At 33.5% G+C, this 21,668-nt stretch overlaps 4 protein-coding genes across 4 annotated transcripts; 2 read left to right on the top strand and 2 right to left on the bottom strand.

The window, feature by feature from the left end:
• Positions 1-410: 410 nt before the first annotated feature.
• On the top strand, positions 411-2,508 carry LOC122580285 (protein SHORT-ROOT). The gene has a single exon (XM_043752562.1). It carries the CDS (start codon positions 588-590, stop codon positions 2,205-2,207), a length of 1,620 nt encoding a protein of 539 aa, XP_043608497.1. The 5' UTR covers positions 411-587; the 3' UTR covers positions 2,208-2,508.
• A 7,374-nt stretch (positions 2,509-9,882) lies between these two features.
• Positions 9,883-14,747, bottom strand: LOC122579216 (peptidyl-prolyl cis-trans isomerase CYP65). The gene is made up of 11 exons (XM_043751335.1): positions 14,437-14,747; positions 14,288-14,350; positions 13,940-14,043; positions 13,334-13,425; positions 13,147-13,236; positions 12,996-13,071; positions 12,550-12,917; positions 12,204-12,460; positions 11,836-12,124; positions 10,474-10,587; positions 9,883-10,377 (listed from the first exon to the last, which is right to left on the bottom strand). Exons 1-11 carry the CDS (start codon positions 14,562-14,564, stop codon positions 10,183-10,185), a joined length of 1,776 nt encoding a protein of 591 aa, XP_043607270.1. The 5' UTR covers positions 14,565-14,747; the 3' UTR covers positions 9,883-10,182.
• A 1,230-nt stretch (positions 14,748-15,977) lies between these two features.
• On the top strand, positions 15,978-17,634 carry LOC122579888. Its single transcript, XM_043752147.1, has 4 exons — positions 15,978-16,222; positions 16,383-16,533; positions 17,050-17,120; positions 17,208-17,634. Exons 1-4 carry the CDS (start codon positions 16,040-16,042, stop codon positions 17,418-17,420), a joined length of 618 nt encoding a protein of 205 aa, XP_043608082.1. The 5' UTR covers positions 15,978-16,039; the 3' UTR covers positions 17,421-17,634.
• Positions 17,635-17,757: 123 nt separating this feature from the next.
• LOC122578661 (adenylyl-sulfate kinase 3) lies at positions 17,758-20,928 on the bottom strand. Its single transcript, XM_043750674.1, has 7 exons — positions 20,392-20,928; positions 20,160-20,279; positions 19,136-19,285; positions 18,923-19,041; positions 18,757-18,841; positions 18,489-18,535; positions 17,758-18,121 (listed from the first exon to the last, which is right to left on the bottom strand). The coding sequence occupies exons 1-7, from the start codon at positions 20,588-20,590 to the stop codon at positions 18,023-18,025; spliced, it is 819 nt and encodes a 272-aa protein (XP_043606609.1). The 5' UTR covers positions 20,591-20,928; the 3' UTR covers positions 17,758-18,022.
• Positions 20,929-21,668: the final 740 nt, after the last annotated feature.

Here is a 21,668-nt window from a genome sequence, read left to right as displayed (position 1 = left end):
ATGATTAATCCTTTTAGTTCATTAGCTCAAAAATACTACTAATTTATAAGATGATGATATGTGAAAATTTAAAGGGTAAGATTAGGAAAGAGATTAAATAGATTCCACTTATCACCATCTTATGAATTAGGATGATTTTTAAGTTCATTAGGGGATTAATCATTTTTCTTCTTTTATTATATAAGGGTACTATATTTCTTATGTATATTGATCATTTAAGATTTGAAGTTTGATTTATGTCTAATGATAAACAATTAAAAGAATCATAAAAAAAATAATAATAATAAGTAAAAGAATCTAAAACTTGCTTTACTCACACTAACTAATTAATAATGTTAGACATCCCTTTTCTTAAAATACGTACAAAGCGAACTCCTGAATTCTGATTCAAAAGCACAAAAACCCATTCAAAATTTTGACTAGCATCTTCGCCTGAAACGAAACACATAGCCTAGAAAAAAGAAAACATTCTTTTTTCTCTCTATCTCAAATTCTTCCAATCTCATTAAAAACTGGCCAACAAAACAACACAAACACTTGTATGCCATTTATAGATCCCTCATGAATTTTTGTTATGTCTAGTTGTTATGGATACTCTCTTTAGGCTTGTCACCCTCCAAAAACAACCCTCACACCACCAACAACCTCACTCTTTCAACTCCACTAGTAATTTCACTAATACAACCAATTCAAGTAGTTCCAAATCATCCCACTTTACCAACAATTACCAACAAAATCAAGATCAAGAAGAATGCTTCAACTTTTTCATGGATGAAGATGATTTCTCTTCTTCTTCAAGACACCAACATCACCATAACCAATACTATTCTTCATCACACCCTCAACCATCTTATGAACACCACCAATCATCCAACACACCAACTCCAACAACTAGCACCACAAACACCCCACCACCCTTGTCCTCCCACTATGCCGCCTTTTCGTCCTCCGAACATCAACAATCATCCGATCCGCACATCAATTACTCATACTCACCGGTTCATGACGTCACCATGGAGTACTCAAACTCATTCACTACCAACTCTTGGGCTTACGACATCCTTCTTGATGCCGCACGAGCCGTGGCTGATAAAAATAGTGCACGCTTGCAACAGTTAATGTGGATGCTAAATGAGCTTAGCTCTCCTTATGGTGACACTGACCAAAAATTATCATCTTATTTCCTTCAAGCACTCTTTGCTCGTATGACAGAGTCCGGTGAGAGATCTTACCGGACTCTGTCATCAGCTTCTGATAAAATGTGTTCATTTGAATCTACAAGAAAACTTGTACTAAAATTCCAAGAAGTCAGTCCTTGGACAACTTTTGGTCACGTTGCTAGTAATGGTGCCATTATGGAAGCCTTTGATGGTGAAAGTAAGTTACATATAATTGATGTAAGTAACACTTTTTGTACACAATGGCCTACTTTACTTGAAGCTATTGCAACACGTACGGATGAAACACCACATCTACGTATCACCACAATCGTCACATCCAAGTTAGGCGGCGGAGATGGATTATCGGGCAATGGAGTCCAAAAGGTTATGAGAGAAATAGGAAATCGTATGGAAAAGTTTGCTAGATTAATGGGTGTTCCTTTTAAATTCAATGTTATACATCATTTGGGTGATTTATCGGATTTAAATTTTAGGGAATTAGGTATTCAAGATGATGAAGCACTTGCTATTAACTTGAATGGCACGTTACGTTCGGTCAATAGTCAACGTAGGGACTATTTAATGTCGACTTTTCGTAGCTTGAATCCTAAGATAATTACGGTTGTTGATGAAGAGGCTGATTTGGATATTGGGAGTGATGGATTTGAGTTTGTTAGAGGGTTTCAAGAGTGTTTGAGATGGTTTAGGGTTTATTTTGAGACGCTTGATGAAAGTTTTCCGAAAACTAGTAATGAAAGGTTGATGTTGGAGCGTGGTGCGGGTCGGGCTATTATGGACTTAGTGGCGTGTACACCTGTCGAGTCAATGGAGAGGCGAGAGAGCGCGGCCAGATGGTCTAGTAGGTTTCATGCAAGTGGTTTTAGTCCGGTTTCGTATAGCGATGAAGTTTGTGACGATGTTCGTGCGTTGTTGCGGAGGTATAGGGAAGGGTGGTCGATGAATCCGACGCCAGATTCATCGGCTGGGATGTTCTTAAGTTGGAAAGAAACGCCGGTAGTGTGGGCTAGTGCATGGAAAATGATATGATTGTGACTTCCACCCAAAGTAACAAAAAGAAAAAGGAAAAAGAAAAAGTGATTGTGGCACGTGGATGGGATGGTGTGAGTGGGTATTGTATGACTTTTACTTTTATTTTCCACTTTTTTGGAAGAAAGGAAAATTGGGATTTTTGTTGTTAATTTTTTTTTTTTTATTTAAGTTAGAGGTTTAATTGAAGAATGAGGGGTTTGACTTGGATTGAATAGCATTACTTAAGGTAACATATTCTGATTAATATTTGTTTACCAATTACTCATTGTTTGTTATATCACCCTTTTGTTGATGTGAAGTAAGGTAGTTATAGCTATAATTCATTTAGAATACCTCTTTAGTTTAGTCTCTTTTTTTTTTTCTTTATAAAATATCTATTAAAAATGTGCACTATTGTAATATGCATGAAGTAAGATAGAATTTACTATATTTGTTGAAAGAACAATGTAGCTAGATGTAGGGATGGAGCCAGGATTTCGTATTTGATGGGCCCGAGTGCCCAACTGCCCCACTATAAGCAAATATAGTTGGTTTGTGGTCATGGTAAGAAAAAAAAAACATTTTTCGTTAACAAAGGTAGTCATTATTCTTACCCGTAATATAATCCATTTACTGTTTCAAATGAACGCTCCTTACATTAGTAGGTATGATAATAATTTGACTTCGAGCAATGCCAAATAGAAAAACTAAAATGTCTAGAAGAATTCTAATTTGTTACTCCAACTTCTTTTTATTTGTGATTATAAGTTAAAGCTAATATATTGTAAATATGAAATTACGCGTACGTACTTTGTAAACCTTATACTTGATATTCAATTTCAATTTCATATGTATAAAAAAGTTTAATTAGTCTCTTGAAAACAGATTAAAGGCTAAGAGTTCTAGCTAATCATATTAATAATAATAGTCAGGTGATGAATATTTGACTTTGAAAGAGTACTAACGGTCACGAAAACTCACCGTTTAAATGTTCACTGCGGTAAAACCCATAGTGGCTCAAGTTTGAATCGGTGACATGTAGTCAACCAATCCATTCCATCATTCTCCCTTATCACTCATGGATTGGTTTATCAAAAATATTTCAAAAGATAACAACTCGATTCAACAAACCTAATCCGATCCGGATCCTACTTATGTGGTGATCAACATAACATCACCATAACATAGGAATCATAACAAATTAACCAAGTCATAATGCCTAATCGGGTTTGGTAAAAAACTTAAGTATGACACATTAAGTGTTAAATACAATCGAGTTGGCTAAAAGTAATATCACTTACGGATCAATTCTTTAAGTCTATATATATACGATCATGTGTATGCATTAAACAAACACATTGCATGTTGAGGTAATTTATACGACTTCTATAGTTCTATCTAGTATAGGCTCGTGTTTCATATGTCACACACAAGATACATCATTTTCTTGATTTAAAAAGTTACAAAAATTATAGTTGGCAATCAAGTTTTCAAGAGGACCACTAGATAACAATAATCCTTACGTTTATATATCATTATTATTATTATGGGTATTTTTTTATTTTTGTTAAAAGAGATGGAATAGGTCCAAGGTGGGGGTTTAGAACTAAAATGGAGTTGGTATCTTGTGAGATCATCCAATAAAGACTCCTTCAAGACTTAGCTAATCCACTTATTAATTACGAGTAGTAAACTCACTCAAAAGATACACATTTTTATTTTAAAATAAAATACAATGCATATAAAATTTAAAATAAAATGCCAACAATAATACACAAGAGGGGCCATGGAATCTTGACATAAAGTTGTTTGTTCATTTGTAGCAATCAAGCCCTTAGTCTTTTTAATTTTCTATGTTGGAACAAATCCGGCCTTGTTTAAATAATGAAGAAAAAAGGCCCATTTGGCCCATAAAAGTATATGGGTCCCCACCCCTTCAACTCTTTGTTCTGGATTATTTTGAAAGCGTTCTTCTATGTTATGATGGCGTGGTCATTACACGTTTGTGAAGTCATGATTCTTTCCTTTTCATTACCTTAAACTAGAGGTGTAAAAAAAAACCGGTTAATCGAACCGATTCGAAAGTTAACCTATAATCGTAACTGGTTAGTAACCGATACAGTACAAACCGATTATAGGTTAGGAAAAACCGCCGGTTAGTAATCGATTTGCACTTTCAAAACCAAAAACCGATTCCTAATCGGTTAACCGATAATCGGTTTTTATTTTTAGTTGTAACCGCTTAATCGATTAATTATATATAATTGGGATTGTTTTCTATTTTATACTTACCACTCACCACTTACTGGGTGGTATATATATACATCGAGATATAAAAAGAAAAATGAAGTCAAATACATCTGGAAAGAAAGAAAAAAGCATCGGAGACCGGAGAAAGAACCAACTGATCACCTCTTCAAGATCCTCCACTGAATCACCTCTTCAAGATCATCAAAAATATTGCGTACTGTGTGCCTGTGTGTGTATGTGTGTTCCACTAACCGCCCAGTCATATATATATACATCGATATATGTGGCGGCCATGACGGGTAGATGATGATGAAGAGAAGTGGTGTTTGTGGGTAGATTCGGACGGAACAACTTGTTTTATGTTGAAAAAGAAAACCCCTTTTGGCTTATATATTATTGATAGTGGGCGGTTAAAAAAATAACCTATTAGGTTAACCAGTATCGGTTAACCGGTTATTATTAACCGAAACTGATTACACCGGTTATAGTTTTTTAAAACCCAAACCGGTTATTAACCGGTACCGGTTAACCGTAATCGGTTAACCGTAATCGGTTTTTTTTTTATTATAAAAAAAAAACCGGAATCGATTACTAAAAAAAATAATCGGAACCGGTTAACTGGTATTTACACCTTTACCTTAAACTTCCCTCCATTTCAAATCTCAATTGCCACTTGTGTTGGAAATAATATATAGAGAAAGGGAAGATAAAATGAAAGAAAATTTCCTTTTGTATCATAATTTTTAATTTGTATCGGGAAATTAAAGACAAAATGGACAACAAATTGAAAGAAAAAACATTTTTCCTTTAATTGATAGAGATAAAAATAAAAAATAATAAAAAAGATTTTGTTATTTATAATTCATATGCATACTAGAAATTTAGCTAAAAGGGTAACGAAATTTTTAAAAGTTATCTGAAAAGTAATGACGTTATTATGTCTAAGTTTGTATATCAGTAAGCAGATAAGCATAGTCAAGTTATCATGTATAAGTTTGCATAGCCACCATATCATTTTATAAAAAGATTTTAATAATACCTTTTAAGTTTATACTCAGTACTCATATATATTTGACACCTTTTAGTTATTTTATAAGGTTTTAGGTAAATTAAAACAAGTATTAAAGTAAAATAAATAAAACAATAGGTTTTTTTTCACTGAAGATCATCGTGCATCAATTGCTTCATGAATCTCTATGCATCAATTTAATCATGATCTAAGGGTCAAGATCTTGTCTTATTTGTTTTACTTTAATACTTGTTTTACAATATCCAACCTCAAGTCTCGATCAATTATACATGAAAATATGAATGGATCTACAGCTAGTCTCAATTTAGTTTCACTTGCCCAAAAGCTTAGTGCTTCTTTTAATCTCACCCAATCCTCATGAGTTCTTTTAAGTTAGTTATGACGTTCATAATAAGACGAACTTATGATGTTCCTTTAGTTGTAGGGCCACTAAAAGCAAGCCAAACAAAGAGACATATATATAGAAGAAAAGTAAAAGAACTGTTCGTGGGAACTTCTCTCCAAGTTTCTGTGGTATAAAAAAAACAGACCATGTACATATGATTACAAAATAGAGATAACAACAAGCCTGAAACTATGAAGAGATCGACCGGGTGGGTGCTAAACCTCCAGATTTTAATTTGTTTATATGCACATTTTATATATCTTATTATTTAGAATGTATCATAGCTAGATACTAGCAATATGCTATTTAGCTGGTTAGCTGGCCGCTTCGATGGTGTTATCACTTTGTTTATGCTTTATGTTCTGGTCCATGTTTGGAAGTCGTGTATTTCCCGAAACTTGTATGAGATTACATCAAAAAAATCACGAAATGAAAACAAGTGGTTTGGTCTTTATTAATAAGAATTTTTCTTGTGTTTCGGGTTACTGTAATTGACACAAGTTATTTTCAACCTTTTTGCAATCTTAACCCTTAAAGTTTTCAGAAATACAGTGTTTGTTATTTATCTAGATTATTGTAATTGTAATTGTACCCTATAAAAGTGATCATTAGCAATTTGTTAGTGGTCGTTGTCGTCGTTCAAAAAAAAATCATTTTTTTACATAACATGAACGTTTAGGCCTGTCCTTATAAGACGTCTAGGCCACGTCCGACGCCACCAAGATTTTGGACACTATTAGCACTAGTGTGTCCTATGTTGCGTCTTTTCCGTTTGTTCCATTTTTAGACACGCGTTTTGTGAAGGAAAGTGGGGCCCGAATAGATGATGTGAGTGGAAGAAGTGAGGTTATAAGGAGGAGGTGTTCTTGGTGTGTCTAGAAGAGAAAGAAACTGATGAATAGTGTTAGACGTGGGTTAAAAGTAAGTTCCTATAAGAAGGGGCCTTATATGGATACGATATAGTTATGTTTTACACATCAATTATGAGCTTGGTCCCCAAATACAATGATCACGTTCCGTTAATGGATAGCAATGTAAAGAAACAAAAATAAAATAATTTTGAACGTACATCCACATCGTGGGTCGATAAATTTGTTAACATTTCATTTGCATGGGACATGGATTAATTAAAACGTGTATTCATTAGTGAGGTGATTTCATATTCATCATGAATAGGATAAATTTGGTCTGTGAATCAATAATTCCTATTTTTGACACTCATACGCAGAAGTGGAACCAAAAAGGACAAGAGAGATTCTCTTGGAAATGAAATTTAATCATGGATTTTTAGGCTATCTTCAATGGCGTCTTTAGGCGCCATTAGGCGCTCTTAAATATCCTTTGCCATTAAAGCTTGTCTAAAATTAAAGATTTTTTGAAGGATTAAGAGCATGCTCTTACTTGTCTTTAGCTAATATATTTTTGTATTTAGTTAGAGGTAAAATGATATGTAAGAATATTTGTATGGTCAGAAATAAAATTATAGGATTTAAAAAATTTATATGGATGTATAAAGATTTGTAAGAATATGATGTGACAGCTCAAGGACGTCTAAGAGCGTCCTTAATATTGGAGATAACCTTAGACTTTTTCTATAAAGTTTTAAATTTTGTCACTTTCTGTATTTGTTTTTTATAAATCTTTTATTATGTCCTTTTAATTTTTTTTCTAATATCACTTCTGTCTATATCTAAAAATTAGATATTGGCTTAAAGTTGCTCCATTTTTTCTTCATATAATATAGTATTATATTGTATGTTTATTATCTTATATCTAAAGAAAGCCAATATAATTCATACATTTATACATTTTTACAATTAATTCGATCATTTTCATAGACATGCGCTACTAGGTACTTCATTTTTAACTTTGAAATTTTAGTTGTACTAAAGGACCCATTTAAAATTTAACCTGATTTTTAATGAAAGCTGACTCCCTCAAACTTCAACAATACGCCACTTTAGACCCTTATATTTTTTCAATTGCTTCTGCCTTACTCTGCATGTGCTGGCCCATAAACCTTTACTTTTCTTCATCTTTTGAATCCTTTTTCAAAAAAACTCTACGTAGATGACCCCATTATAAAGCATGGCCCCTATTTATATATTCATTAACGTCTATAAATTTCAATAAGACCATATTTATATTAAAACAACAAATTTGGTAATTGGTATAAAATAAGATATCTAATATAAACATCAAATTTTTCACTTTTCACTAAAAAGCTATCATAACACCAAATTCTATAAATTAGCATGCTAACAACAAAAATTTTCAACTCAAATTGTTATGTTAGTCTTTTTATCCATATTTTGCAATGTCAAAATGATTAGAATATGAACCATTAGTATTTAAATTTATTACAATAGCTATCATAAACCCAGAATACCCCAAAGCACTATTCTAATTTGGCCTAAATCTTCTGTCAAAGCGTTTGACTCGCATATACCAATTCACCAAGCAGCCTCAATTGGAAAATCATAAGTAGAATACCACCATAGACGAGTTAATTAGATACACAAAAACTATCCCAAACAATCCAAAACTCATCCAAACATCCCACTATCAGCTGTGAGGAACTATAATGCTAGAAAGGGATTCCAAGGTGCTATGACCAAGGTTCAAACTCTGACAGTAGTATTTCTTGGTGTATTTAAATAGGGTAATAGTAGTTTACAATTTGTTGTTAAAAAAAATATAATGTACTTAAACTTCAATATATCTGAGTATGAATAGGCACAATTTTTAGTCAATAATGATAAATATCTTAACTTCAGACCTCAGTAGATGCAATTTACTTTCTAAATGCTTTTATCGATTGCATATTTTGGATTTGATTCTAAATGGAGATACATTTGATACAGCAATCGTACACAATGTTACTTATAGCGCATCATGTTGCTAACTTTCAAGTTTTTTTGACAGGTACATATAGTTCAATTCATTGTCGGCCACTCGAAACAATATCGTCTTGGATAAACTTTACCAAAAGGCTATTAAAAAAGGTCCGTCATGATTAAAAAATAAAGTAGATATCTTATCATGTTTGTTTTAAAGTGAATTATAATTGAGAATAATATACATCAAAACAAGATTTGCTAAGTTGGACAACAGTTGATATTCTTGCACCTCTCTTGCCATGCCCTCCCCCAGTACTCTTGCCATTGGTTGTTCCCTCCGGTGAGATATGTCATACGCACGTAAGCAGTAAAGTTCATTGTTACACCAATGATGAGATGTTGGGGTGTCAATGGATTGACCAAGCTAATGATCGAAACCAACACTATCCCTGCTAATCAAAAACTCACACTAATTTATAGACCAATGTCCATACAATTAAGGATAAAAACCTAAAAGGCCTGCTAAATTGATGTAAAATGCCAAAACCACCAAGACTAAAGTGTTCATGCCCAAAACAGACCTGTATCCATCTTGCAGCCGACGTTACCAGATGTGAAGCCTCCATTAAAAACCGACTTAAGACCCATCAATTATGTTAGTTACGACTACAGCCATTGTGAACTCCCTCATCTCACTAGGCTTGTCGATGGATTATTATGAATTGGATGGTACGTATCAACATTCAGGCATAATAATAACCATTTCAAAAAATAATATCAAAAATCATACACCACTTTGAAACTTAATCACAACCATTAAGGGATAAAATACGGGAAAAGATTCCCTAGAGTTATCCCAACTTTACTATTCAAGTTAGGAAGATCTTGACCATTGAATGAAAATCAAGGGTTAAGATTTAAAACTTATCTTTGAATTTTAACCCTTGATTTTCATCCAAGGGTCAAGATTTTCCCAACTTAATAGTTGGAATAACTTTTGGGAATCCTCTCCCATAAAATACGACTGACATTGTTATAGATTTTATTTTGGTGGGCCTCCAAGTACAGATTAGTCAGATTGTCATCGAACAAAGATGACAGATGAGCGACTAAGTACGACAACCATTATAGATCTCTTGCATCCACTTAGGGGCCAATACTCATTCATACTTGGACCATATGGTGATGTATGGTTAAAACCAAAGAATTGTAGCTTTACCGATCCATGCAAATATTGTTACATTTTTCTTCCTCATTAAATGCACAACGGTACATAAAATACAACTACATTCTGGATCAAAATAATCCAATGCTCTTGGAATTGGGTTTGGTTTCCCGAGCCAGTTACCCTGGAATGCCTTCAGGACAAATGACAGAGGGTAACTCTACTACTCGATTACTCGGTAACAAATAATCCAATCCTATGTTTGTGTACCTTCTTCACGGCACACCAACTGCTTAGACGATAATGCGTAAAAGTTGTAATTCTTACCAATCAGAAAAATTATTAAGTTGTTCTTTTGAGACAACTACTTTCCTTTTCTTTACGATGGCATTACCATCAGATGCAGAGGTCGAGTCCACCTTGGTGGTCTTTGCTTTTAGGTATTTAGCAACACCGCCACCAGAACCTTCTGCATCAGCTCCCGTGCCAGGATTGCTATACCATGATCCAATCTTTTCCTGAACATAGACCAAAAACAGGTATAAATATTTATAAAATAAAACTTGCAATATAAATAGAGAAAACGATCACATTAAGTTAATCAAGACGCTTACATTTTCTTCATCCTCAATGGTCTTTTCCTCCTCAGTCTTCTTTTCCTCTTCTTCTTCATCTGGTTCTGAGTAAGGATTCACAAATACTGATACACTAATTATCTTTATCTCTTCCTGAAAAGTGCCAAAAAAATATGTCACAACTCATAATTACAAATAATTCTTATACCAGAAAAAACAGAAAAGACAACATGATAAGAAATCAGTATTAAGTTTCTTCTCTGATTTTGTTTTGTTGTCGATGCATAAGATTTTTAAATGAGGCATATTTCAAGATCCAGGAAATATAATAAAATTGGAACTTCGTATATGAAACAGTAAAGTAGAGTATTTAAGGCTTGGCACAGAAATATAACAAAAATGTTAAGGTACGCAAGAGCTCATAGAACAAAAACTACACATATATGTGCATTAACTCAGAACTAAACAAGCTACTAATTGATAGGGTACATAAAATGAAAGCTTTATGTACTGATAACAATAATTTTTATGGCAGATAGCCAGAGAATCATTTAATAAGGAGAGGCAAATGACTAGAACGACAATGTTTTTTTATTGTTGTCTTCTCTGTAATTTCATTTTGTAGATCAATCTACCAAATACGTGTCAATGTGTCATTCTAACACAGATCCTCCCAACAACTGATCAGACCAAGAACACACGAATAATCTTGACCTTACTCCCAGTCCAAAGCCCAAACTATTAATTAACTAATTACCAGGTGTAACAACTCATTCCACATGGATTGAACTACTGAAGAGTGAGATGGACTTCAAGTGAGGGAGTTCGTAGCAACTTGTCCCACATAGAGTATTGGGCTACTAATAACTTCTACCATAGTTTTATGTTGATCTAAAGGTTATTACATTAGCCTATTGCATTGGGCTGGGATATTTCAGAGCAATATCAGAGCAGTAGCCCCTCAAGGTGATGACTTGCCCATCTCCTTGGGTAATTACTGTATGTGTATTCGCTTGACAAAGATGTTAAAAACTTGGTTAAGGGATTCTAAACCATCACAAATTGATGAAAGAATGGAAGGTAAGCAAAGGAGTCGGTGAGTTGGTAACATACCAACAACCCATTTACAGTAACAGATAATTTTTTTTCCTTTTGAAAGTAATATACATTAACAGATAACGGAAGAATAAACACAGGTTATAGTGGAACATTAAAAACATTCATCAAGGTTCTAAGTTAAATTGGAGGTTATTGGACTAGCCGATTTCCTTCGGCCAGGGGTGTTGAATCGGGATCTCTTGGGTTTACCTATTAAAAGATGGCAAATGGCACAAGAGGGTAACCACTAGTCAACCACATATTAACAAGGTGAGTTGAGAAAGATTAGAAGGTTAGACTGACCAGAGGTCGATCGTCATCATCAACAGGGACCTTCTCCATTACTGACAAAGTTGGCAAGCCTCCTACAACTCCACCAAAAACCGTATGCTTGAAATTCAAATGGGTTGCGGACTTGTAAAGGATGAAAAACTGTGAGCCATTGGAGTGGGCCCCACTGTTTGCCATGCTCACCACACCCCTTCCAGAATGAAGCAATTTCGAATTTACTTCATCTTTAAAGGGCTTTCCCCATATAGATTCACCTCCTTTCCCGGTCCCAGTTGGATCACCACCTTGTATCATAAAGTTTCTGCAAAATTATGTCAGAAAATATAAGTTGACGCTTAGGATGAAAGTCATGAAACACAGCAACACAGAAAATAAGATACCTTATATTTCTGTGGAAAACTACTCCATTGTAATAACCTCGTTCACAGAGAGTGATGAAGTTCTCGCATGCTCTAGGAGCTATATCGCAATGTAGTTCGATGTTTAGATCACCATGGGTAGTATGCAGCTGAACATAACCCTTTTTCTTTGGGTTTTTTTCAACTTTTACATATTCATACTCATTCTTTGTGACTGGATCATATGAAGTAGATGTGAAAGATCTAGATGTTGCTCCACTTGTGTAACGACTCTTTACCTGAAAACAAATGAGAATGGTTTGTACCATGTTCATGGGATTTACCATTATATGTTATATGTAGAATGATCGAAGAAAAGAATACTGACCATCTTAGCATTTACTGGTGTCCTGTCACCAGACATATGCATGGCTATTCGAGCAGCAGTTTTATCACTTGAAGCAGCTTTGGCAGCAGCAGCACTTCTTCCATGCACAGAAGCAGATGCAGCATCAACAATACTAAAAGCCTGTTGAGCTTTTACTTCACCATCTGATTTTGGGTTATCTTTTATACGTTCTCGAGCGGCCAAGATGGTAGCGAGTGCAGCAGCCCTTTCATTTTGTGCCTTGTCTCCACCACCTCCATGTAATGCAAGTTCTCGTCCCTTTTCTGTCTTAAGCTCCTTTAGCATCTGCTTAATATCACCGATCACATTGATGTTGTAGGTTGGATCTGACTCCATTTTTGTAAGTTCTGAAAAGGGAATTTTAAAATGTTCACTGTCATGATGCCTATTTAAATTGGTCATATAAAAAAGACTACTAAAATTACCTTCATCATCAACTTTCAAGCTTTTCTTGACATGGTCAAAATCCACCAGAGTTTTGCTATCAAGTGCATTTGGATTCTGCCATTGAATATGTATAGTGAGGCCACTGTGACATATAAATTAATGCATTACGTGACATACTAAATGCATTACCTGGATTGTAATGATGTCTTCTCTTTTGAAGGGTTCATCAGTTAAAAGCTCTTTCCAATTCTTGGTTTTAAGATTCAATTCTTTAATTGCCTATGGAAGATACGAAGTTGGATGCTTTTGTTCAGACATATAAACTTTTTATAAGAAAATAAAAATTATTGATGACTATATAGATATAGAAATAAACCTCATAAGAGAACACATTTCCAGTTGTCTTAATTGCAACTATGTGAGTGAACTCCGTAAAAACTTTGTTCAGCACAGGGCAATGATACTCCCCTACAAAATAGTAAAGAAATTCTCAAAATGTAAGAGATGCCTACAGAAGTATTGGCACCAATATATTTTATACATAGTAGAGACATACAGTTAATACCAAAAGTAACGTATATAAAATCGAATACACATCATATCATATAATAGCTAAAATGCTATCTCTATGCGTGAATGGAAGGCGAAGCTTGTAGAAAAGATATGTATCTATCTAGTAATATACAAAAAGTGAGAAAAAATCCCAAAAAAATTGTCAGCCAATATTATATATAGTCCCTATAAATATGTATACCGTTAACCAGTCATTCTGATAAATAAGTTGTGGTATTGTAACTCGTAAGTCACAGCTCATCTTAACTTAGTCAAAAATCATTGGACAAATTGTACTCGTATGATAAATGCATTCCTTAGTTTACAATTAAGCAAAAGATCAGTACAGCTATTTGGCTAAGGTATCTAGTAATTCAGGAAAAATATACATGTTAAAACATGAGGGAAGTGGGAAGAAGCAATGATATACCTTCAGAATTCTTGTGAAACGTTAGTGGGATGAGATCTTGTTGTTTGAGAGGAGCTCCAGAAACAGGATGCTTTCCGTACTTCCTTATGTAAGGAATTATGTGCCTACAACAAAAAATTCAGAAATACGCTTATACAACTAAACATCTAGAAAAGAAAGCACGGAATGATCAGGGTATTTTACTGGCATTTAACCTAAGCTTAACATGAAATTTTGTTCCTTGTTGCCAAAAGCTCGCAACAATAATAGTTCAATTATTGGAAAAATTAACTTTTGGGGAACTTATAAAAATCAAAGTATAGATTTCTCCATGAACTCGTCAGAATAAAAGCAAAGAGAGAGATGTACATGATATCAAAAACACTGCCATCTTGAGTGCAGACTGCATCCTCAAAGGGAGTAAATGTTAGCCTGCATAATCAATTACAAATTATCATATATTTATATATATATATATATAAGGGAAAAAACAAGATAAAGTGAGAGAGGGGGAGTACGCGCAGCAATAGAAGGGAAGGCGTTTGAAAGGGGTACGGAGGTCTTTGGATTTAGCGCCGCCCCACTCGGTGGCCCATTCGGTAGTCGTTATGAACATACGATCTTTACTGTGCTGTTTCTTCCCCATCTTGACCTAATTTTAGGGTTTTTTGAAAATCTTGGATTTGCAGCTCTTGTTGGGTCCCTTGAGTTATGGTCGCTAATAATATTCCGTCCAGCCGCCTTCATTCACCGGTGGTGGTAGGCATCTAAGCCGATACGACCGACATCATCAAGACCCAAACTAATATCAAGCCCATATGACCAACCTCATTAGGCCCGTTTTGTGCGCAATTTAAAAAGACAAAAAAAACAAAGTAAATAGAATTAGAGGACAAAAATATGATTACCCGAGGGTAGGCTTGAACAAAAATGACCGGTTATTTTAAAAGCCTTAAACCCGGAACCAGTTCAGTTTTTAGAAAACCCAACAGTTTAAAAGTAGATTCGGTTTTCAAACTTGAATTGGGTTTGATTTTGGGCAAAAACTCGGTTCATCAAAAATCGGTTTTTCTGGTTTGAGTTTGATCAATCTCGGTATCTAGTCCCGTAGACCAAACCCACTTCGGGTTGAGTAAAACCAGACTTTTGTGCTAACCGAATGAGAGAAACAAAAACTTAAGTACACAATAGTCGGGTTGATAAATTTAGAGGACAAACCATAGAGAAAACTTTTAAATTTTGGGGATGAACACAAGTTTAAGTTAAAGTGTACGATGGTACATTGCACCCTATTGCAACAATTGTGTTTTCAAATCTAAAATGAATATAAAGTTGCTCTGGTTCATAGGTTCCGATGGAATTTGATAGAACTTGAATTGAATTTCATTTTTTATCATGTTTGATTTGTTCAGATATGGAGGTATCTCATTCCGTTAAAATGTTAAAATATTAGCTCATTTGATGGAATCTACATTCAACGGGATGAGGAAAAAATATTTATTTAGTACACCACTAAAATTTTCAAAAAATAGAAATCTCCTTTCAACGGGATGGGGAAAAAAATTTATTTAGTCCGCCACTAAAATCTTTAAAAAATAAAAATCATTTTATCAAATCTCATTTTTTCAAATTATAATTCCCTTCACTGATTTCATTTTTTCAAAACATTATATTAACCAAATACCCCATAAAAGTTGCGCCTTATAAAATGTTGTTTTTTAGATATAAAAATTAGTAAATAAATATAAATAATATATATATATAAAAGTGATAATAATTCAGAAATAAATATAAAATTAAAAGTAATGGGGTGATTCTCATTAATAAAGTATTTAGCAAAAAGTACTTACTTAGAATCACCCCATTACTTTTAATTTTATATTTATTTCTGAATTATTATCACTTATATTTATATATATTATTTATATTTATTTATTAATTTTTATCTCTAATAAAGTATTTAGCCTTAGATTTTAATCTAGGTTTGATTTTTAATTCTATTGAAGTGGATACTTGATCTTTTTGGGCCCCTAACCTGGCCGACTGGGCCGGATGGACAGTCTTTAACCAATAGAAATATGATTGAGCCCATAAGAGCGGAAAAACATTTGGTCGGCCGAAATGGGTGGCGATTCTAGCAGCAGTGGGGAAGAAGACGGCGACGCTGAGTGGAGAGCCGCCATAAACTCCGTCTCGTCCACCGCTCCTTCTAACAATGGAACCACCACCACCACCACCACCACCACTTCTTCCAATCGAGATATTAAATCCGTCAACAAGCCCCTCAAACACTACCAAATCAAGGTATTATTCTTGTATACAGTATAAATAGTATATATACACAAAAATTCTATTTATTTATTTTTTTTGATAACTTTAGTCTGTCATATATATAAATATTTGTGTTTATATATCTGAATTAACTAATGATTATTATATTTGGTTTGAATATACTTAAAAATAGGCACAAAAGCTATTGGATGACATATTAGAAAAAAGCTTACATATAGTACAAATACAACCTACAAAAGTTGTTGAAAATCATTCTAATGGAGATTGTGGTGGCGTTCGACTCTTTCGAGATGCTCCTCCTGGCATTTTGTTTGATCAAGTTGGTAATTTTTATTAATTTAGTTTGCTAATTGGTATTTTCAGGGTGTTTAGGGAATGTGTATAGCTTGTTGCATTTTTTTAAAAAGTGAAAATGCAGTTTGAGTTGTTTGATTATTAGAGCGTCTCCAATGCGAAACCTCTCTATACATTTATAACTATGACATCTCACGGACTTATGAACGTATTCAGTTTATGAACTTATATCCGCCGTTTTATAAAACCTTAGAAGCTTTATAAACATAATACACATTAAATTATGAAGAGGTTCATATGCATAGACCTTTATCAAGCCATATCATCATTAAACTTATCACACTATGGGAATTTAGTTTGTAAACCTTTTTATAAACTACCATTGTGAATGCTCTTAGGTAAATTTTACCGTCCTTTTAAGGGAAAATCGCATTTTGAACATATATGCACTTAAAAATATGCATTACCAAATCCCAAACACCATCTTTGTTTGAGTTTCTTTCTTTTCTATCTATCTGATAATATGTGCTCCTTTTTGTTGTTAGATGAACTTCAAGGGCCATTAAAGAGACCACGTATTGTTCCTAATACTGAGATTGATGAAAAATCAAAAAAGGTTAGTTGAGTTGTTGCTGTAAAATCTGCAATATGTGATCGTGCGTCTGTTCTGCTAATAAGTAACAATAAGTTTTTTTTTCTCCAGTTTAAGCAGCAAGTAAAGTCGGTTGCTGTTGATGGGAATGATATAATAGTTTCGGCCAAAAGAACACGCCAAAGGACTCTAGCTAAACAAGAAGCAAGAGATGCAGCTGCAAAAGCCAAGGCCAAAAAAGAGGAAGAGAGAGTTGCTGAGTTGAAAAAGATTCGAGGGGAAAGATGGTTGCCTGCTATTGCTAGACAAATGTGTTCCAAGTAAACGTTTAACATTTTTCCTGCTAGTTGTTTCAGTAAACATTTTGTTTGAAGGCCTTACAGTTTTAGCAAATGCGTAGGCTTGAAATTCTGATTTTTTTTTTCTGTATGTTTTATTAGAACGTATCCTAGGTATTTGATTACTTGTGAGATCAAGAGTTGTATTTCTTTAGGCTAGAAAAGAGCCCCTTTATGCAAATTATCTTTCTCCATGAAAACTAGTTCTGTTTGCAGTTTAAAGTATGCTTTCTTAACCTCATTATGTCTAATTACCAATAAAAAAAAAGAAGCGTAATGGGATTAAGAGGCATGAACATGAAGATGCACAAACGATCGTATCATACAGAAGAAGATCAAATATGATCCATCTTTTATAACATTAAAATTTTCATTTGCTCATACAGAATAATGAATGACACATAATAATAACCCACACTGACTAATTCAATTGAACATACATTGCATATTTGACTTCAATTAACCGATTGGTTAACTGAGAGACTATCAACGAAAAAGAACCAGGAAACGAGTAATTTCCTGGAGAAATGACAATTTATTTAGAAATTTTGTGTTTACATATACACATCACGGTACGTGCTTCAAAGATTATGCCTGCAGATAACCTTTTTCATCCAGGTAAGAGATCACTTTCTCGGCCATAACCTCAGGTGGAGGACAAACATCTCCTTCCTGTTGTATCACTATCTGCACATTCAAATAGACCCAATTATACTCACTTTACAATCACATACTTCAAATTTACTTGCTCGTATGGTTATTTCCATCTGAGTTCTCAACGACTGTTTACGTAAATTGATCAAAAAATGATGTAACTTATATGGGTATGGAGAAATCAAGTACACGAACTAGTTAGTTTCTTTAGTTGTGCATTAGAAAAGAGTAACAGCAAACTAGAGGCTACTGTGGTATCTTTTTGTAATAAAAACATGTTTGTTGACGCATATTTTCTCCTTGAAGTCTATGTTTATTGGACCACAAGAGGCTCAATGAGATTTCTCAAGTTCATCAGGTACTGCAAATTGATAATACATTATGTTAAAGGCAAGCTTACCTCAGAATTTAATGGCGCCTCATACGGGTCATCAACCCCAGTAAAACCTGTCATGATGGCATTGTAAAATGGATTCCAGTAGTTTAGTTTAAAGAAACAGATAACCCTAAAAAACAGAAATAAGAACTATGCTAATTAAACGAAGTGACAACCTCAAGTTAGCTTATATAAATATACTTGAACAAAAGCTTAACCAAAATAAACTTGATAAGTGGCTGTGACTTGTAGTTTTAAAATGCAGTTACACTCGATCAATTATACAAATTACCTTTAATCTTTCCGGCACGTGCAAGCTTGTATAAACCCTTTGGATCCCTGGCCTCACAAACCCTTAATGGCATATCCATGAAAACCTTTCATTCAGGACATACGAATCACTATGAAAGTGCAAACAAAATCATCAAAAGCTCAAACTTAGAGGTATATAAACCAACCTCGATGAAAGCTCCATCTGGAAGTTTGGATCGACATGTATCACGATCTTTTCTGTAAGGTGATATCACACTAGCAATGCAGATAATTCCAGCATCAGCAAACAGCTTTGCAACTTCTCCTAATAACCCATAACACAACATAATCAAAAAATACAATCAACAGGGCAAAACCCAATTATTACAAAAAATTATAAAATGAAAAATTGAACTGACCAATCCTTCGTATATTCTCAGCACGATCTTCTGCTTTAAAAGTTAGATCACTATTAAGACCATGCCTGACATTATCACCATCAAGGACGTATGTCAGCTTCCCTCGAGAATGCAAAGCTCGTGTTAATGCACAAGCTAATGTGCTCTTTCCTGAATTCGTATATATAATTAAACTTTTGATAACAGGTTAATCATATAACATTCGATAATGCATCTTCATACTTTAACTTGTTATACGCATCTAAGATTACATACTCAAAGTGGAAGACACAGAATGTCAAATTCACAAACTGATATCCACTCTAACAGCTTTTGCATCTTTTAATTATTCATAAGTAAGAGTAAGACACATATGATATGTTTGTGGGATAGCTTCACGGAGCTTATATTTATGGTTTTTATAAGTTCAAACTCGTTATATTTATATATGGCACACAAATTTTGTGCTTTCGGTAAACTTAAGATCCCAATTACTGTGTGATAAGTTACTTGAAGTAGCTTTTAGATAAAGATCCGAGGTTAAAATTACTTACATAGTTAAATACCCTGAAATAATCTGTATCACAATTCAGGTTTTATATGTTTGAACTTCTATAGTTCACTGTCTTTTACATTTACAGGCTTCGCTTTCAGCTAAATTACCAAACACATTTAAACAAACGAAAGCTAAAACTAAAACTAAAACTACCAGCTAGTTTTGACAAACATGGGGGCCCTCAACATTGCCGATTCCCAACTGATATAAATCAATAGAGAAATGTGTTAGACTTGATCACTTACGGTGTAAATTTGAATTAGTAAAGTGTCGTTTTTTTAATACTTGTAAGTTATACAAACTATTTTTCATGTTGGAAGGACCATAGTTTATGATTATGACATACTTTATATAAGAGAGGACCATCGAAGTCCACGTTACAACCCTAACAACCATATTCTACATTACATTTTAATCTAGCTTAACTAACTGTATCAAAAAAAAAACGATAGTTAAAGAAATAATTAGAAAAAGGAAAAAGGTTATAACCTGAACCACTGAGACCGGTAATCCAAATAACACAACCTTTTTGATGAAGCAATTCCTGTCTGTCACTTTTCTCAACAGAACATTTATGCCAAACTATATTCCTAGTTTGTCGAATCAAACCTGTTTTTTTTTTTTTTTTTAAACAGAATAATATTCTCTTTACATATATATAGAATCAAATCAATCAAAGTATCAAACATTAGATGTATATAAATTTAAAATTTGGTCATACCATTATTATCAGATGAATCATCTGAATGAGCAGTAGTATTTACAAAACCCGGTTCCTTTTCGATACGTGACATTCGTGAAACTTGTTTCGATTTGATTGCAACAAAGCTGCTGGTTGAAGAAGATGTCAAATTTGGACGGGTGGTGGTGGATTTCGGTTTGTTTAGCACCCAAAATGATCGACTTCCAACACCAATCATCTCATATCATGTATTTTGTATATATAATATATAGATATAGAATAGTAAGTACAAGTCAATGAAATAAAGAATATTAAATCGTGTAATTACGTATAAGATGTATATTTTGTAGTAGACGCCAAAAAGGGGATGAAGGTGTGATTGATAACTACTAATGCTATTCTTATATAAAATCAATGAAAACAAAATGTAGAGAGAGATGAAATCTAATTGAAACAGTGGGGGTTTTAATTGAAAATGAAGCGGATTTCCATTGTTTGTGTATTCAGATCTTCAAATCTTGTCTTTCAGTTGTGTTGTCGCCATGTTTTTTTCATGACAGACTCCACTCACTCACTCCCTTCTATTTTCTATTAAAAAACATTTAGATATAACAAAAAAAAAAAAAATTATTAACCAGATGTAAGTAACTATAACTATAATAAAATGTTTATAATTTATTTATGTAAGATTCTCGTAAAAATGTCTGTATAATGTAAAACTTTAAATGCTAATTATTACATGTACTCGGATATATGTGACAACCATATAATCTTCGACATGTAAGTTTATGATTCAGGTTCGTCTAATAATCATGATTTGAAAACATATTACATGACATAGATATTTTATAAAATATTTACATAAAATAAACATTTAGATATAGTTAGTTATATTCATAGGTTATAACCTCTAGTAAAAATAATCCTATCACTCAAATATTTTGCCATTTCACAAGTATCATATCCTGTACTATAATTTACATACTATCATATCATAGCATGTTCAAAAGTTATACATTTCATACTATTATCATATACTGTACTATAATTTATTAGATAATGGTTACAAATTTTTATAAGAATGAAAATTTAGATTCGATATCTCCATAACAAACAAATAAAAGAGGGGTATATATGTAATTCGGTGACTTCAGATATGTCGTGAAGAAGTTGTTTTTAGTTCTATTGTTAGAACTTAGAAGATATGCTAGCTTATCATCTCGGGTAATACCCGGTCATATCATAGATATTTAGGTGATGAGCATAAAATACAACATTACTTACATCTTTATATAAGTTGACGATAAAAATAAAGA

The sequence above is a fragment of the Erigeron canadensis genome, chromosome 8 (assembly GCF_010389155.1).
Source record: "Erigeron canadensis isolate Cc75 chromosome 8, C_canadensis_v1, whole genome shotgun sequence".
NCBI lineage: Eukaryota > Viridiplantae > Streptophyta > Magnoliopsida > Asterales > Asteraceae > Erigeron > Erigeron canadensis.
Note: the sequence above shows the minus strand (reverse complement) of the source record. Positions and strands in the feature narration are given on the sequence as shown.

Excerpts from the sequence above, each read along its gene's own strand:
- LOC122579216 (XM_043751335.1), bottom strand. The coding sequence starts at position 14,564 with ATGGGGAAGAAACAGCACAGTAAAGATCGTATGTTCATAACGACTACC. Across the intron at positions 13,237-13,333 it reads GAAATGTGTTCTCTTATGAG|GCAATTAAAGAATTGAATCT; the intron begins GTTTATTTCTAT and ends TATCTTCCATAG. Across the intron at positions 12,461-12,549 it reads CACCAGTAAATGCTAAGATG|GTAAAGAGTCGTTACACAAG; the intron begins GTCAGTATTCTT and ends ATTTGTTTTCAG.
- LOC122578661 (XM_043750674.1), bottom strand. The coding sequence starts at position 20,590 with ATGATTGGTGTTGGAAGTCGATCATTTTGGGTGCTAAACAAACCGAAA. Across the intron at positions 18,842-18,922 it reads CAGATGGAGCTTTCATCGAG|GTTTTCATGGATATGCCATT; the intron begins GTTGGTTTATAT and ends CCTGAATGAAAG. Across the intron at positions 18,122-18,488 it reads AGGCGCCATTAAATTCTGAG|ATAGTGATACAACAGGAAGG; the intron begins GTAAGCTTGCCT and ends TTGAATGTGCAG.
- LOC122579888 (XM_043752147.1), top strand. The coding sequence starts at position 16,040 with ATGGGTGGCGATTCTAGCAGCAGTGGGGAAGAAGACGGCGACGCTGAG. Across the intron at positions 16,223-16,382 it reads TCAAACACTACCAAATCAAG|GCACAAAAGCTATTGGATGA; the intron begins GTATTATTCTTG and ends ACTTAAAAATAG. Across the intron at positions 16,534-17,049 it reads CATTTTGTTTGATCAAGTTG|ATGAACTTCAAGGGCCATTA; the intron begins GTAATTTTTATT and ends TTTTGTTGTTAG.
- LOC122580285 (XM_043752562.1), top strand. The coding sequence starts at position 588 with ATGGATACTCTCTTTAGGCTTGTCACCCTCCAAAAACAACCCTCACAC.